This window comes from Rhinatrema bivittatum, chromosome 12 (assembly GCF_901001135.1).
Source record: "Rhinatrema bivittatum chromosome 12, aRhiBiv1.1, whole genome shotgun sequence".
In the NCBI taxonomy this organism is placed as follows: Eukaryota; Metazoa; Chordata; class Amphibia; order Gymnophiona; family Rhinatrematidae; genus Rhinatrema; species Rhinatrema bivittatum.
The window spans coordinates 74,124,019-74,141,646 of record NC_042626.1 but is presented as its reverse complement, the minus strand read 5'-3'; the positions used below and the strand labels follow the sequence as shown (position 1 = coordinate 74,141,646).

General features: G+C 46.9%; 1 protein-coding gene across 3 annotated transcripts in view; it reads right to left on the bottom strand.

Moving 5' to 3' along the window:
- IKZF3 (IKAROS family zinc finger 3) overlaps positions 1-17,628 on the bottom strand; it is a 631,603-nt gene that overhangs the window by 260,215 nt on the left and 353,760 nt on the right. For 2 of the 3 annotated variants that reach the window (XM_029572756.1, XM_029572755.1), the window contains exons 5-6: positions 8,152-8,319; positions 7,239-7,355 (exon numbers count right to left, since the gene is read on the bottom strand). In XM_029572756.1, the coding sequence (XP_029428616.1) occupies positions 7,239-7,355; positions 8,152-8,319 (285 nt within the window). The remainder of the gene's footprint in view (positions 1-7,238; positions 7,356-8,151; positions 8,320-17,628) is intronic. The other variant, XM_029572757.1, reaches the window with a different exon arrangement.

Genomic DNA, 17,628 nt, shown 5'->3' with positions numbered 1-17,628 from the left:
TTCCTTTATCTTTTAGTGTGCATGGTCTGAACCCGTAACAATATGTAACATATTATTATAGCAATTTTCAAAAGCCCATTCACCTATGATTAGTACACTTAACGTGGGTAAAAACTATTGACAATACAATGGCACATATTATAGCAATTTATTCCCTCCGAAGAGGAGGTGTAATTTTGTGCAAGTTATTCTTTTCATGTACCAGGCAAATTACAGGAAAATTAGGTTCTTACCTTTGCTAATTTTCGTTCCTGTAGTACCATGGATCAGTCCAGACAGCTGGGTTATGCCTCCCCTCCAGCAGATGGAGTCAGAGAGAAAACTGAAAGCACCCCCTAGATATACTGGTGTGCCACCTGCGATCCTTCAGTATATGTGATATCAAAGCAGACAGGAATCCAACCATGAGAAATGCCACCCCCAAAATTTTCCAAAAACTCAACAGAGTGTATGCCAACTTAGAGGCCAGATCAAACAGGAACCTCCAGAAACACAGACAAACAAATAGAACATCAAAAATGCACAGGTAACATGCAACAACCGAACAGGGTACCGCGAAAAAACGCGTCATCTGTGGCGTGGACACGAACCGGAAAGAAAACACGAGCGGACTCCCAGAAGAAGAGGGCGGGCGTCTGGACTGATCCATGGTACTACAGGAACGAAAATTAGCAAAGGTAAGAACCTAATTTTCCTTTCCCTGTACGTACCAGGATCAGTCCAGACAGCTGGGATGTACCCAAGCCGCCTTAACTGGGGTGGGACCCTGAGAGTCCCGCTCGAATCACGCTGCTACCAAACGACTGTGAGGACGGCCCCCTGACATCCAGGCGATAGTGCTTGGCAAACGTATGCCAAGATTTCCAAGTGGCCGCCCTACATATCTCTTGGGAAGAGACCAATCGATTCTCCGCCCACGAAGTCGCCTGAGAACGCAACGAATGAGCCTTGAGCCCATCCGGAACCGATTTACCGCAGCCAATGTATGTGGACGCAATGGCCCCCTTCAACCATCGTGCAATCGTAGCCTTAGATGCCAGCAGCCCCTTCTTGGGCCCATTCCACAACACGAAGAGATGATCCGACTTTCGAAATTCGTTGGTAACCTCCAAATATCGCAGGAGAACTCGCCGGACGTCCAGACGTCGCAAGTCCTTACCTGGAGGAGACCGCAAGTCCTCCGCCGAGAAGGAGGGTAGCTCAATCGTCTGGTTGACATGAAACGCCGAGACCACCTTAGGTAAAAAGGACGGCACGGTTCGCAAGGAAACACCCGAATCAGAAATACGCAAGAACGGTTCCCTGCAAGAAAGAGCCTGGAGCTCCGACACTCTCCGAGCTGAGGAAATAGCCACAAGAAAAACCGTCTTGAGGGTCAGATCCTTCAACGAAGCCGAGTGTAGAGGCTCAAACGGAGCCACACACAAACCACGTAGTACCAAATTCAAGTTCCAGGAAGGACAGGGAAGCCGAAGAGGAGGACGTAAGTTCCTAACCCCTCGCAAGAACCGAGCTACATCGGGATGACACGCAAGGGAAGACCCGTCCAACCGACCTCTTAAGCATCCCAGAGCCGCCACCTGGACACGAAGCGAATTATAGGCCAACCCTTTCGTCAGGCCCTCCTGCAAGAACATGAGGATCTGAGGGACCGTCGAACGCTTAGGTGTGATACCCAATCCGGCGCACCAAGCATGGAAGACCTTCCAAACCCTAGCGTAAGCAAGAGTAGTAGAAGACCGACGCGCTCGAAGCAGGGTAGACACCACCGCGTCCGAGTAACCACGTTTCCTCAACTGTTTCCGCTCATAAGCCAGGCCGCCAGACAAAATCGATCCGCCAGCTCGAAAACCACTGGACCCTGACTCAGAAGGTTGGGAAGATGACCTAACCGTAGAGGGCCGTCCACCGCCAGGTTGACTAGATCCGCGAACCATGGACGACGTGGCCATTCCGGAGCCACGAGAATCACCGGACCTTGATGGGACTCTATGCGGCGTAACACCTTCCTCACCAGGGGCCACGGTGGAAACACGTACAGAAGGATGTGACGGGGCCACGGCAGTACCAGCGCATCCACTCCTTCCGACGCGTGCTCTCTTCTTCGACTGAAAAACCGCGCCGCCTTCGCATTCGCCCGAGTCGCCATGAGATCGAGGTGCGGAATCCCCCAGCGCTGCACGATGAGCATCATTGCCTCCGGCGAAAGCTCCCATTCGCCGGGATCCAGATGTCGTCGACTGAGGTAGTCTGCCTGCACGTTGTCTACGCCGGCAATGTGGGAGGTCGCTAGACGCGATAGGTGGCGTTCCGCCCAAGTCATCAGCAGCGCGGCCTCTATCGCTACCGCACGACTTTTCGTGCCTCCCTGCCGATTTATGTACGCCACTGTAGTCGCGTTGTCTGACAGAATTCGGACCGCCCGGCCGCTTACCAGTGGAAGGAGGCGACGCAAGGCTAGACGCACCGCCCTGGTTTCCAGGCGGTTGATGGACCACGTGGACTGGCGTGCTGTCCAGGTGCCCTGAACAGCTCGGGATTGGCAGACCGCCCCCCAACCAGACAGACTGGCATCCGTAGTCACCACCAGCCAAGATGGGGGTTCTAGGGTCACTCCTTGGAGCAGGTTGTTCGGATTGAGCCACCAGGCGAAACTGGAGCGGGCCTCCTCCAGTAGAGGGAGTTCCAGACCGAAATCCTCTGATCTGGGATCCCATCGAGAAAGCAGAGATCTCTGTAAGGGCCGCATATGCGCGAAGGCCCATTGTACCATCTCCATAGTAGATACCATATGACCAATAAGCTGTAAATGATCCCACACCGTGGGAGATGGGAGATCCAGCAAACGTCGGACCAGGGCCATGAGATTGAACATGCGCTGACGAGGAAGAAAAACCTTGCCCACCGAGGTATCGAAGCGCGCGCCCAAAAACTCCAGTTGTTGTGTCGGTTCGAGTCTGCTTTTCGCGAAGTTGACTACCCAACCCAACGACTGAAGTTGAGTCACTACCAGGGAAACTGCCCGTTTGCAAGCCGCGTGCGACTTTGCTCTGATGAGCCAATCGTCGAGGTAAGGGTGCACAAGTACCCCCTGCCGACGAAGAGAAGCCGCGACCACGACGAGCACCTTGGTGAACACGCGCGGCGCGGTGGCCAGACCGAAAGGAAGGGCGCAGAACTGGTAATGGGACCCTAGCACCATGAAGCGTAGAAACCGTTGATGACGCTCTCGGATACCGATATGGAGATAAGCCTCCGTCAAGTCCAAAGAAGCCAAATATTCTTCCTTGTGGACGGCCGCAATAACAGACCGTAGAGTCTCCATCCGAAAGCGAGGCACTCGCAGGGCCTTGTTTACCCCTTTGAGATCCAGGATGGGTCGGAAAGTACCCTCCTTTTTGGGAACCAGAAAATAAATGGAATACCGACCTGTTCGCAACTGGTCCGGTGGAACCGGAGTCACCGCCCCCAGAGCCTGTAAGTGATCGAGCGTCTGAGCTATAGCCAGCCTCTTTTCCATCGGACCGCACGGCGATACCAGAAAAAGATCCCGGAGGGGACGTACAAAATCCAACTCGTAACCGTACCGGACCACATCGAGGACCCATTGATCCGAAGTTATCTTGACCCATTCCTCCCAAAACCGGGACAGCCGTCCTCCGATAACGGGAACGGAGGAATGGGCCTGCGCACCTTCATTGCGCGGGCTTAATAGCAGCAAAACTTTGCGAGGAGCCTCCACGCTGAGGCCTCCTGCCCCGAAAGGAAGGAGACCAAGACTGGGTTCTCGTGGTCTGTTGCCGCTGGGGAAAGGAACCGCCTCGTCCCGCACGAAAACGTCGTTGACCGCGAAAGCGAGCCCTTGCATTCCCAAACGCCCGTGCTTGGCGCGGCTTATCCTCCGGCAACTTATACACTTTATTGTCGCCTAGGTCCTTAATGAGCTGATCCAGCTCCTCACCAAAAAGCAGCTTGCCCTTAAAGGGAAAGGAGCCCAATCTTGCCTTTGAGGTGGCGTCCGCCGACCAACGACGGAGCCACAGCAACCGCCGAGCCGAGACAGCCGAGGACATGATGCGTGCCGACGTACGCAACAAATCATATAAGGCATCTGCGTTATAAGCGACTGCAGCCTCCACACAATTGGCCTGCTCAGCCTCGCCCGGAGGAAGCTCCTGCGTGGTCAGCAACTGCTGGACCCATCGCAGGTTGGCCCTCTGTACGAGGCTGCTGCACGCCGCTGCCCGGACACCTAGAGCCGCCACATCAAAAATACGCTTCAGTAAGACCTCCAGCTTACGGTCCTGAAGATCTTTCAAGGCTATCCCACCCGTGACGGGGATAGTCGTATGTTTAACCACTGCCGTGACCGCCGAATCCACCGCCGGTGTCTTTAGGAGTTCCAAGGAATCTTTAGGCAAGGGATATAGCTTTTCCATAGCCCGAGTGACCCGCAGAGAGGATTCAGGCAGCTCCCACTCCTTGGAAACAATCTGTAAAACCTTATGATGGAACGGAAAGGTTTGAGGAGGGGCCCGGATCCCTGCCATAGCGATATCCCCCGTCGAGGTGTCAGCGTCCTGGGGGGGGCGCCGTGAGCTCAAGCTCCTGGAGGACATGCAGAATTAGTGAGCTTAATTCCTCCTTACCGAATAAACGCAGCACCTGGGGGTCGTCCCCCTCCACGGGCAACTGGTCGTCAGCCAACAGCAAGTCTGACTGATCCTGAGAAGCCAGAGCAGGATCCGCGGCCTCTGTGCCCTCAAGCCCCCCCCGTGGGCGGGGAACACTGGCCCCTGCGGACCCCACTCCCAGTGGCTTTCCCTGGGGTAAGGAAGGTTTAGAAACCTTAGGGGGAGAAGGGGCTTCTGGCTGCCAACCCGCTTCAGCCTGCAAAAAGGCTTTGTGCATAAGCAGCACAAAATCAGAAGAAAAAGGGACCGACCGTTTTAAATTTGCCCGAAGGGATCCCGAGGGAAGAGGGACTTGAGGGCTATCCGGAACGGCTGGAGACCGCGTGTTTCGCCCGCCAGGGGAGGGGGGGAGGGAAGCCTCATCCTCCGAAAGCTCCGGGTCCGATTGCCGCGTGGCCAAGATGGCCGCCGCACTCCTCCCCGAGGGAGGAGGGGCCGGAGAACGGCTAGCAGGAGCGCTGCGATGCCGCGACGGGGAATGCAGCCCCGAATCGCTGCGGGCAGCGCTCGGCCCCCGGGAGGGTCCCTCGTCCCCGGGAAGACATCGGGGACAAAGGCCCTCCCGCGAGAGTCGCGCCCCCGTTCCAGCACAGGCCGCACAGGCCGAAGATCGCGGCATTGCAGGAACAAAAACGGCACCAGGAGAAAAAAGGCGCGAAAATCGAGGTGAGTGAATTCCTCACACTAGCACAGCTCGTTGGGTGGCCGAGCCACCCCCTCCGGGGTCCGAAGAGGCTCTGGCAGGCCGGGGTAAACAAAGAAAACCACTGCCTGTGCCCGACAGGACTAAGGTGGAGAATTTTTTTTTTTTTTTTGTATTTTAAAACCCCCTTCAGGGTTGGGACCCCTGGAAGTGGGGGGAGGGTGACCGGCCCACCGGTAAGCTCTCCCCCAGCCTCAAAGACACCTAACCCGGGAACTGTCACAGGGCAGAGCCCTATGTGCCTGCCCTAAAGAGCTGAAAACCGCGCTGCGCTGAAGGAGAAAAAACACCAACACAGACAGACAGGAGTGAGGACAGAAAGATACCCGATGATCTTGTCCCTCTGTCAAAAATTTCCCTTATTTAATTAATTTTACGGTACAAATAACCTGACCAGACCAGGACCGCAGGTTATGCCTCTCAATCTGCTGGAGTCAGAGAATATACTGAAGGATCGCAGGTGGCACACCAGTATATCTAGGGGGTGCTTTCAGTTTTCTCTCTGACTCCATCTGCTGGAGGGGAGGCATAACCCAGCTGTCTGGACTGATCCTGGTTCGTACAGGGAACCACATATATTCAATGCAAATTTAAGCACAAAAGTGTGCTTTGAAAATTCAAGGCAAAGTCTGCGCATAAAAAGGTACACACAGATTTTTTCCAAATGCGCACAATTATAAAATAACCCTTCATATCTGCAATGTGACCACTGACCAATTCCTTTGCTTATGTTTCCAGCGTACAGAGGTAGATAATCAAACTACCTGCATTCTAGCAAACCCTGAGGGGAGTTGGGATTTGCCACAATAATCAAGCCAAACTACTCAGGTAGTTCTACTTTTATTATTGCCTCCTCAAAAGCGTCCACATAAAATTGCACCTTTTTATGTGGATACTTCTTTTTTAGGCAAAAAAGGCATGCATAGTTGCTTCCCTCAACCTAACCAGGAATTCCTACAAAAGTATGTAGGTAAAAGGATATATATTTATTTATGTACCGCCCTTCCAGCAGTGGGCACTGGGCGGGTAACAAAACATAGAACACATTCAGTCTGGTAAGACACACAACTAACAGCATAAATTAACAACAAAGAATAAACATAACAATTTTTTAAATGTTGTTGACATATGCATATACTTTTACTCACACAGAGTGTGGGCAATAATCAAACAGCCCATTTACACAAATAACATTTTACCTCAGAAATGACTTTCATTTCTGCCCTCAAAGTTTTACATTAAAAATCTGGTTCTAACCTGCAACAAACAGTCCTATATCCCAAAATATACTTCCCACACAGCTCTACTAATGCACCTTACTCCTGCCCTGCAGCACTCTGCTATTCAAGTACTAAAACCCTCCCCGACCCTGCAACAACCCCTACTATTCCAGTACTGAAACCCCCCCCCCCCAACAGATCTGCCAATGCACCACACTCCTCCCCTGTAACACCATTATTCCAGTAGTGAGACCTACACACACAAACAAGTTTGCTAAAGCACCTCACTCCTGCCCTGCAACACCCCCCTGTTATTCTAGTACTGAGACCCTCACACATAGAGCTCTGCCAATGCACCTCACTCCTGCACTGCAGTACTCCTACTATTCCAGTATTGAGACCCACATTCACAGCTCTGTCAGAGCACCTCACTCCTATTATGCAACATTCCCTGCTATTCCAGTACTGAGACACCTACCCCACACACAGCCCTGCCACTGTACCTCACTCTTGCCCTGCAGTGCTCACAAACCAACCCTGATGCAGGTAGCAGGCTCACTGGGCTAAGTCAGCAGTTGTTTTTGGAGCTACAAACACTAAATGCTGAGACCTTAAACTTACCAGCCTCACAGCCACCAGCATTCTGCAGGTAAATACGACAACGCTCTTTGTGCTCCTCCAATGAGCTCCTCTGCTTATAGCTTCGATCACAGAACTCACACTTGTATGGCTTTTCAACTTCACAGGATAAAGAGAAAGGTGAAATAAGCGGATTCTAATCCCAAAAGAGTATGCATATATTGAGCTAGCACTCCACGCAAAGCAGCAGCTCTTGCAGGGACTTGGTTTCTGAGATCTGCTTTCCAGCAGCAGCACAATTCTTCAATTTGAGCAAGTAGCTGCTATGTCGGGAGAAAGAGACCTGTGCTATACCATTAAACAGTTCTAACTCTTCCATCATCAGGGATGGCACTGGAGTCTTCGTTGTGATTACATAAACCTGAGCACTGCTGCCAAATGGCTGCATAACAGAAGCACTTCCAGGAGATACAGCTTAGACTTATCTTGTGCTTTGTCTTTCTAATCTATTTGGTGGCCAGTTGGTCTTTCTATGCTGAGTTCTGCCTACATCTGAGTCCTGTGTGGTCACGATAACCAATCAAAGGTCTCTTATACTTTCTGGAGTTAAAGGATTCTCAGAAATATAACACAAACATAGATAATGCCACCAATGTGGCGCATTCAAGCAACCTACAAAATAAATGCATTTTTCTGAATGCTATTAAAAAGCAAGAAATTCTGCAAATTATTTTTTTAATTGCCTCTTTTAGTACTCGTCCTATGGAAACTTTTTTTTTTTTTTTTTTTTAATAGTTGTTGGCGGAAGGGTTAAAGGAAGGAAGGCATGGTCCTAGAGGAAAAGACTGACTTTTGGGCAGATTTGAAAATTAAAGTTAATAGAAACAAAAATAAGGTTAAACCTTTTTATTGGATTAGCTTTTGGTAGCTAAAACTCAGGCAGGTTATAACTCACCAGAATGGGTGCGCAGGTGTCCTGAGAGTGCATCTCTTCTCTGACATGCATAGCTGCAGAGGTGGCACTTAAAAGGTTTCTCCCCTGTGTGCAGTTTCCCATGGCGGAGAAGGTTGCCCTTCTGTGTGAAGGATGCCCCACACTGATTACACTGGAAAGGCCGTTCACCTGCAGATCAAACCAGCACATCTAAGTAATCCTGTGAACACAGAAACAAAGAAATGACAGCAGAAACGGACCAAATGGTCCATCCAGTCTGCCCAGCAAGCTTAAGGTAGTAACTGCCACTCTGTGCAGTTTACTCCCATATATCTCATAAGGGTAGTAATTGTCGCTTTGTGCAGTTATCTCCAAACCTTATGATATCCATAAAAATTTTAACTAGTAACATTTTTTACTGATTAAGTAGCCTTCTTGAAAATTCAGATAATGTTGCTTGACGTGCTTTGCTTATGGACTTGGCCGTAGAAGCAGTACTGTGCTTTTTCCCTTATGTCTGTGTATCTGTAATCCAGACTGTAGAAGTCAGGGCCCTCTTGGTTGTTCTCTGAATCAAATTCCCCTTTTCCCCCTGCCGCGGAAATGGGGAATAATGTTTCAGTTCCATTTAACCAAAGAAAGATACCAACTATATTCCCTTTTTGTTATTATTCTAATTCAAGACGCTACAATTGACCATCATAATAGGCATCATAGTACAATAAAGGGTTTCTTTATTGCTCAGCCTTATCTATAATCATTGGTCAGTCAATACTGCTGTTGTTTTTTTTTTAATTTTATCTTATTGCATGTGTCAACAACTACCATAATTAGTTAAAACATTATTAGTCTTCACTTATCTTGATATTTTTCTTCACCCATGCGGATACTTGCTGATGCCAAATGACCATTTAAACTGGTGCCAAATGCCCAACACGGGGCCATGTTTCGGACAGGAAAGTCCTTTTTCAAGGGCTTGTTTCTGCGTCAAACAAATATACAAATTCTATTAGTCCATCTTATGTTAAACCCATCAATATTCAAAACAACAGGTACAACTTACTCTTGCAACCGGCATATAACTTTATGGTGTTTATCGGCGGTTTTTTTTTATGCTTCTCTTCCGGTTTTTCCGGAAACTCTGTTAAATCTAGCTCGTCTGTATACGTCACTCTGCACTAGAAATTTCACTGAGTCCAAATAGGGTCAATGACGTCAAGGTCACATGATACATTCCAATATTATTAAATCAGGGAATTCCAGTCAATTGCAGCATTTAAACCTGTCGGGGCCACCGTATTCATATTGAAAATCCACTGTAATTCCCGTTCATTCAACAGAATGTTAGGATCACCTCCTCTAGGATTAATTGATACTTGTTCTAAAATTCGCCAACGTAAATGTTGAAAAGAATGTTGTTTTTCTAAACAGTGGACAACCATGGGAGCTAAAACTTTACCTGTAATGATACAGCTCCGATGTTCTGTAAGTCTGTAAGTCTTACCCGAATTGGGCGCTTTGTATATCGCTCTATAGAAAACCATGTGAAGGTAATTCTTTGTTACATTACACCAGTTTTCATCCGTACCATTTGAGGAAGAATCTTCCAGTGGGACAATATTTACGCCTGCGGCGAATTTGCCCATCGAAACAGGACTTTATTCAGCAAGCTGAACATCTTCAGCGACGGTTATTATTTTGGCGATATCCGTTGAAACATATTAAAAAAGCTTTAAAAAGAGCATATCATGCTAAAAGACAGTGGTTATTGCTGGATCAATCGATGGAACAAGAGGATTGTCCTATTGTTTGTACTTTACCTTATTCAGACAAGGCTCACATCATAGCGTCTCTCATTCGTCAACATTGGCCTGTTTTGAAGACCCATCAAGTGTTTCAACAATCACCAATTGTAACGTTCAGCAGGGGAAAAAATATCGGGGACATTGTAACACATTCTTTTTTAAGATCTAGCACATCTCCTCATAGCAACCTGTCGTTAGGCCATTGGGTTTGCCATCATTGTTCATTTTGCCTTCAGGCAATTGTGGGTCCCCAATGGACAGATGTACGGGGGATCACACACATTGCACGTCATAGTACAGATTGTTCATCTGCTCGGGTAATCTATATAATCGAGTGTCCATGTCAACTATACTATATTGGGCGTACAAAGCACCCAATTCGGTTAAGACTTACAGAACATCGGAGCTGTATCATTACAGGTAAAGTTTTAGCTCCCATGGTTGTCCACTGTTTAGAAAAATAACATTCTTTTCAACATTTACGTTGGCGAATTTTAGAACAAGTATCAATTAATCCTAGAGGAGATGATCCTAACATTCTGTTGAATGAACGGGAATTACAGTGGATTTTCAATATGAATACGGTGGCCCCGACAGGTTTAAATGCTGCAATTGACTGGAATTCCCTGATTTAATAATATTGGAATGTATCACGTGACCTTGACGTCATTGACCCTATTTGGACTCAGTGAAATTTCTAGTGCAGAGTGACGTATACAGACGAGCTAGATTTAACAGAGTTTCTGGAAAAACCGGAAGAGAAGCATAAAAAAAAACACCGATAAACGCCATGAAGTTATATGCCGGTTGCAAGAGTAAGTTGTACCTGTTGGTTTGAATATTGATGGGTTTAACATAAGATGGACTAATAGAATTTGTATATTTGTTTGACGCAGAAACAAGCCCTTGAAAAAGGACTTTCCTGTCCGAAACACGGCCCAGTGTTGGGCATTTGGCACCAGTTTAAATGGTCATTTGGCATCAGCAAGTATCCGCATGGGTGAAGAAAAAATCAAGATAAGTGAAGATTAATAATGTTTTAACTAATTATGGTGGTTGTTGACACATGCAATAAGAAAAAATTCAAAAAAAAACAACAACAGTATTGACTGACCAATGATTATAGATAAGGCTGAGCAATAAAGAAACCCTTTATTGTACTATGATGCCTATTATGATGGTCAATTGTAGCATCTTGAATTAGAATAATAACAAAAAGGGAATACAGTTGGTATCTTTCTTAGGTTATAATTTTCAGCGATTCCCTAATATCTGGTAGTGCTTGGTACTATTTAGACGTGATCAGTTCCATTTAAAACATCAAGGCTTATTGGTTAAGTGGGGAGTAATCTCCATGCTTTCTGCTAAGGGTAGTAACTGCTACACCAGCAAGTTACCCCCATGCACACTTTCTTCATTTCCTTTAAGATTTGGCCATAGAAGCAGTCCTGTGCTTTTTCCCTTATGTCTGTGTATCAGTATCCCAGACTATAGAAGTCAGGGCCCTCGGTTATTGTCTGAATCCAATTCCTCTTTCCCCCCCTGCTGTCTAATCAAGGAGCATCTGTTAAGGGAAGTAACTGCTGCACCAGCAAGTTACCTCCCTGCACACTATTCTTCATTTCTGTCCTTTAGCAGTCTAAGGGGGGGCGCATTAATGCAGTTGCTAACCCTTACACTAGCATTCCTCCAGTCCACACCCTTTCAGCAGGGTTGAGAAATTGTATAAATAAGGTGCTCTGCATGTCACCTTTCCAAGAAGCTGTGTCAAATGTAGATTCTATGAGGCACTAGACCAGGGGTGGCCAACTCTAGTCCTAAAGCCACAAACAGGCCTGGTTTTCAGGAGGTACAACGAATGAGCATGACAGAGATCTGCATACAATAGAGGCAGTCCATTCAAATCTATCTAATACATATTAATTTTGGATATTCTGAAACCCAGACCTGTTTGTGGGTTTTGAGGACTTCGTTTGGCAATCCCTGCACTAGATGGTTCAGATCTTTGTTTAACATATCCTCAAAACTACCAGGAATCTTGTGAATATTATACAAAAGGACTAGGCCTGTGAATCTGAAACTTTCTATATGCACACCTTCCTCTACACACTGCAAAATACCCCAGCCCATTCACATCATTTCCATAGACTTTGTCTTTCCAGCAGGCTTCAGGATCCTCATCCTGAAGATGGGTAACTCTTATCCTTTTCTGCTCAGTGGAAGGTGACAGCTGTGTGGGGCCCTCCCATGTGCTGTAAGGCACTATGACATCGGTATATGTTTTAGACACCAGTCTGCAAAAGTTGAGAAAAGTGGGATTCAGAGGGAGGAGGGCATATGAGAAAAAAAAAACTTACCTGTAATGGATGTACTCCATGGACACCATCCTGGTGCTGCCACAGAGGCCCGCTCCCCCCCAAGATCCCAAATGTTGATAGATTCTATGCAGCTTATCCCAGGGATAATAAGCACTGAATTTCTCCAAGAGCACCTTAATAATTGTTTATGGGCTTTTCCTTCAGGAACCTGTCCAAACCTTTTTTAAATCCAGCTACACTAACAGCTTTTACTACATCCTCTGGCAATGAATTCCAGATCTTAATTATGTGTTGAGTAAAAAGTATTTTCTCCTATCTGTTTTAAATGTACTACCTAGTAACTTCATAGCATGTATGTCTTTGTACTTTCTAAAAGCGTAAACATCCAATTGTGTTTACCTGTTCCACACTAATCATTATTTTATAGACCTCTATCATATCCTCCCTTAGGAAAATCTATCAACCTTTTGGGATCATGCCAGGTATTTGTGACCTGAATTGATCACTGTTGGAAACAGAATACTTAATGATCCAGTATGATAAATATTATGTTGTTTTATAAGAGCATAAAATTAAATCCAGTGTCAAAAGGCAGATGATGAGAGGATATGTGTGGGTGATTATCCTGCTGTCCACAGAAAGCACCTGCTACAGGCAGTTTTCTCTGTTGACAAGCTCACAAATGGAATTCCTAGCTAAAGGGCTGCCTTCCAACATAAAATAGAAAATAACAGCAACAATCAAGTGGGAGCACTGAGAGAGAGGATAACCTTGCTGGTAAGTTTTTGCTTGGGACATTTTCTTTTTTAAAAGTATTGGGGCAAAGTTAACTATTTGGGAATATTATTTAGTAGAGATGTGAATCGGAACTGAAATCCGAACCGATTCTGGTTCCGATTCACATCTATAGAGATGTGAATCAGAACTGAAATCCGAACCGATTCTGGTTCCGATTCACATCTCTATTATTTAGTGTGTTTGTGCTTTTCATAGTCAGTAAGGCAGCGAATAAACAAAAGTTAGAATGTTTGTATTTTTAAATAGTCAGTCAGTAAGGCACCTAGTAAGCAGTAGTTAGTGTGGTTTTTTTTAATAGTCTGAAAGGCAGCTAGTAAGCAGAAGTTAGAGTGTTTGTATAGTAAAAACAAAAAAAAAAAAGAAAAAAGTAGCGAGAAGCTAGAAATAAGCTAGGAGCAGTATATACCTAAGAAAAAAGGTTGAAAAGTTCAGTTCACCTTGGAAAGGTGTTAAGGTAGTGTGATTTGGTTTGATTAGGTACCAACATTTGTTAATCAAGAGAGCAGTGAGTCACTCTGGCTAACTAACTGAAGTTAGACTGCGAATGAGAGAGCAGATGTTGTCTGCTTTGTGGTTGTGAACCAACGCAAAGAGGTCTATGCGAGGGTAACCCCAACATTGGACTATCGCATCTGCTACCGTGGGGTTGAGAGACCACTTGTGCGGATGGAAAGTTCGACTCAGCTTGTCCGCCAACACATTGTCCACTCCCGGCAAGTAGGTTCCTTTGAGGTACATCGAGCGGGAAAGGACCCATTCCCATATCTGTGCAGCTTCCTGACACAGAAGGTAGGAGCCCGTTCCCCCTTGCTTGTTGATGTACCACATCGCAACTTGATTCTCGGTTTGAATCAGGATGGCTTTGTTTGATAGGCAATCCTGAAAGGTCTTGAGGGCATATCTGATCGCCCGTAGCTCCAGGAAATTTATTTGGTGTTTGGCTTCCTCTGGAGACCAGGGTCCCTGAGTCTGCAGGTCGCCTACATGTGCACCCCACCCAAGGTTGGATGCGTCTGTTGTTAAGGTCATTTGAGGACCTGGAGCCTGAAATGGAAGGCCTTGAATGAGATTGGAGTGGTGCATCTACCAGGCTAGTGACAGTGTTTGGTAATCTCGACATTGGTGGACATTGGCTGACAAGCTTGAATCCACTGGCATTTTAGGGTCCACTGCATCACTCTCATGGCTAGGCGAGCCATCGGAGTGACATACACCGAGGACGCCATGTGACCCAACAGGATGAGGAAGTGCCGAGCAGTTGAAGATACTCGAGACTGTAGTTGATGCGCCAGAGATGTAATGGTGAAAGCATGTTCCTGGGGGAGGAAGGCTTAGGGTTTGAGATGGAACTATCTTGGATTTGGGATAGTTGATTAGAAACCCTAAGGAGATCAGGGTGTTGATAGTGAGACGCAGGGAGGTTAGCACGCCCTGCTGAGTCGAGCCCTTATCAACCAATCATCGAGATAAGGTTAGACATGGACACCCTGATTTCTGAGGAAGGCCGTGACCACCACCCAGCACTTGGTGAATACTCCCTGGAGCAGATGCCAGGCCGAATGGTAGTACACGGTACTGAAAATGACGAGGGCTGACCAGGAATCGTAGAAATTTGCGAAGAGATGATGTGAATGAGATGTATGTGTATGCGTCCTGAAGATCTAGAGAGCATAGCCAATCTCCTCTTTGCAGAAGAGGAAGTAGAGAGCCCAAGGTTACCATTTTGAATTTTTCTCTGTGCAGAAATTTGTTTAGTGCACGGAGGTCCAGTATCGGGCATACGCCAACTGACTTTTTTGGTATTAGAAAATACCGGGAATAAAATCCCTGCCCCTGCTGGGAGAGGGGTACCGGTTCTATTGCTCGGGATAGGAAGAGGGTTGAGACCTCCTGCTCGAGCAAGGGAGAATGATCGGACTTCCATCTGCCGAAGTGGAGAGTCCGCTGAAACAGTCAGGAAATTTAGGTGGTAACCTTGGGTGACTACTGCAAGAAACCACTGGTCTGTGGTGACCGTGTGCCAAGCGCTGCTGAAGTGGCAGAGTTGACCACTGACTGGTATGGTTGGAAGAGGAGGTTGGCTTACACTCTCTAGGAAGGAGTCAAAACCCTGACGGAGAAAAGTCAACACCCAGTAGGATGGGTGTCCTAGCTGAAGGAAAGTATGGCTTACCCGTGAATCACTCTTTCCCGGGGATGTCACCCGAGAATTCCATGAGTAACGGCAGCCGTGGATGGGATGCTGAGTCCATCTGTCTACACTAAGAAAAACGAAATTATCAGGTAAGTAATTTCTCCATTTCCTAGCATGTAGCAGATGAACTCAGGACCAATGAGATGTATAAAAGCTACTCCTGAATCGGGTGGAATGCTGCCCGTGACCCACTTAGTACTGCCCTTGCAAATGCTGTGTCCTCCCGAGCCTGAACATCCAAGTGATAAAACCTCTGGTTAAAATCCTGGTTAAAATCTGGTTAAAATCCAGGTGATAAAACCTCTGGTTAAAATCCTTTCTAAGGGACAGATACTATAAAGTAAAAATAATCAACAAAGAGTCTCACCCTGTAGCCACCAAGCAAGGAGTTCCCCAGGGTTCCTCGCTCTCGCTGACTCTATTCAACATATATCTTCTCCCCCTATGTCAACTTCTCAATAACCTCAACCTCAAATACTTCATTTATGCGGACGACGTGCAGATCCTAATCCCCATCAAGGATCCCGTTTCCGACACTCTAAACTACTGGAATAGCTGCCTCCACGCCATCAACCTCCTTCTCACTAGCCTCTGCCTCGTTCTCAATACGTCCAAGACCGAACGTCCAATACGTCCAAGACCGAACTGCTAGTCATCTCCCCCAAAGAAAACAACACGCTAGCCATCAATACTAACACACCACTAGTAAATCAAGTGAGAGACCTTGGGGCCTTCCTAGACTCCAGAATGAACTTTAAAAAATTCATCAACAACACCACCAAAGAAGGTTTTTACAAACTACAGGTACTAAAACAGTTAAGACCTCTCCTACACTTCCACGACTACCGTTCGGTCCTTCAAGCCATACTATTCTCAAAGATTGATTACTGTAATGCGCTGTTGCTGGGTCTCCCGGCCTCTTCTACCAAACCTCTTCAAATGCTGCAAAACGCTGCAGCCAGGATCCTCACAAACACTCGCCGCATGGACCACATCACCCCGATTCTAAAAATAATTCACTGGCTACCCATCCGATACAGAATTCTCTTCAAGACACTTACTATTATCCACAAAACCTTATTTCAGGAATCCTCGCTCCAACTCACCATACCCCTCAAACCACACTCCTCTGCAAGACCTACCAGATCTGCATATAGAGATTCCCTCCATGTTCCCCCCAAAAAATCCGCTCTTCACAACGCCATTGAAAAACGAGCACTATCAATTGCCGGTCCGCATCACTGGAACTCTCTCCCACCTGATCTCCGCCAGGAACATTGCCATATTACTTTCAGAAAAAAATTAAAAACTTGGCTGTTCACCCAAGCATACCCTTAAAGAAGCCTCAGGGCCACTCACACAGTCCCATACCCCAAGGTTGCGTCCTCATTCCGCAACTTAAAGGAACTGTTTTTCGGCTAATCTGCACTTTCTTATAACTTACCTAATCGTATATACTGTGTAAATCTGTAAATTTGTATATAATACTTACCCATGTAAGCTCCTACTTTCTGCTTATATGCTCTGCTCTCCAGTTAGAAATTGTTAACCTATCCTTTTTTTCTAACAGCCTAGTTCCACATTCCCTGTTATAATGTAACTTTTTTTGGCTTTCATTGTTAACTGGTTCACCCCCTAGTTTATTGTAAACCGGTACGATAAGACCTGGTCTTGAGCGTCGGTATATTAAAAGAATTTAAATAAATAAATAAATAAATAAATAAATAAAGATAAATAAAACCTGGAGAAGGTGTGGATGGAGGACCATGTCGCCACCTTGCAGATCTCGGCGGGTGACAGCATCTTGTTTCCGCCCAGGACACTGCCTGGGCTCTAGTAGAATGGGCCTTGACTTGTAAAGGCGGTGGCTTGCCTGCTTCTATGTAGGCTGCCTTGATGACTTCTTTGATCCAGCGGGCTATGGTTGCTCACGAGGCCGCTTCCCCTTGCTTCTTCCCGCTGTGAAGGATGAATAGATGGTCCATCTTTCGTACGGATTCTGATCTTTCCAGGTATCGTACTAGGAGCCTGCCGACGTTGAGATGGTGTAGACTTCGAGCCTCTTCCAAATTCTTATGCTCATCTGGCGATGGTAGCGAGATGGTTTGGTTGAGATGGAAGTAAGACATCACTTTAGGGAGGAACGACGGAACTGTGCGTAACTGGATGGTTCCCGGGGTGAGTCTGAGGAATGGCTCTCGGCAGGACAGTGCTTGTAGCTCGGAAATACGACGGGCCGAACAGACTGCCAGCAGGAAGGCTGTCTTCAATGTTAATAGTCGGGGAGACAGGCCGCGGAGAGGTCTGAAAGAGGTTCCTGCTAGGAAATCTGAGACCAGGTTGAGGTTCCAAAGAGGCACCGGCCACTTTAGGGGTGGTCGGA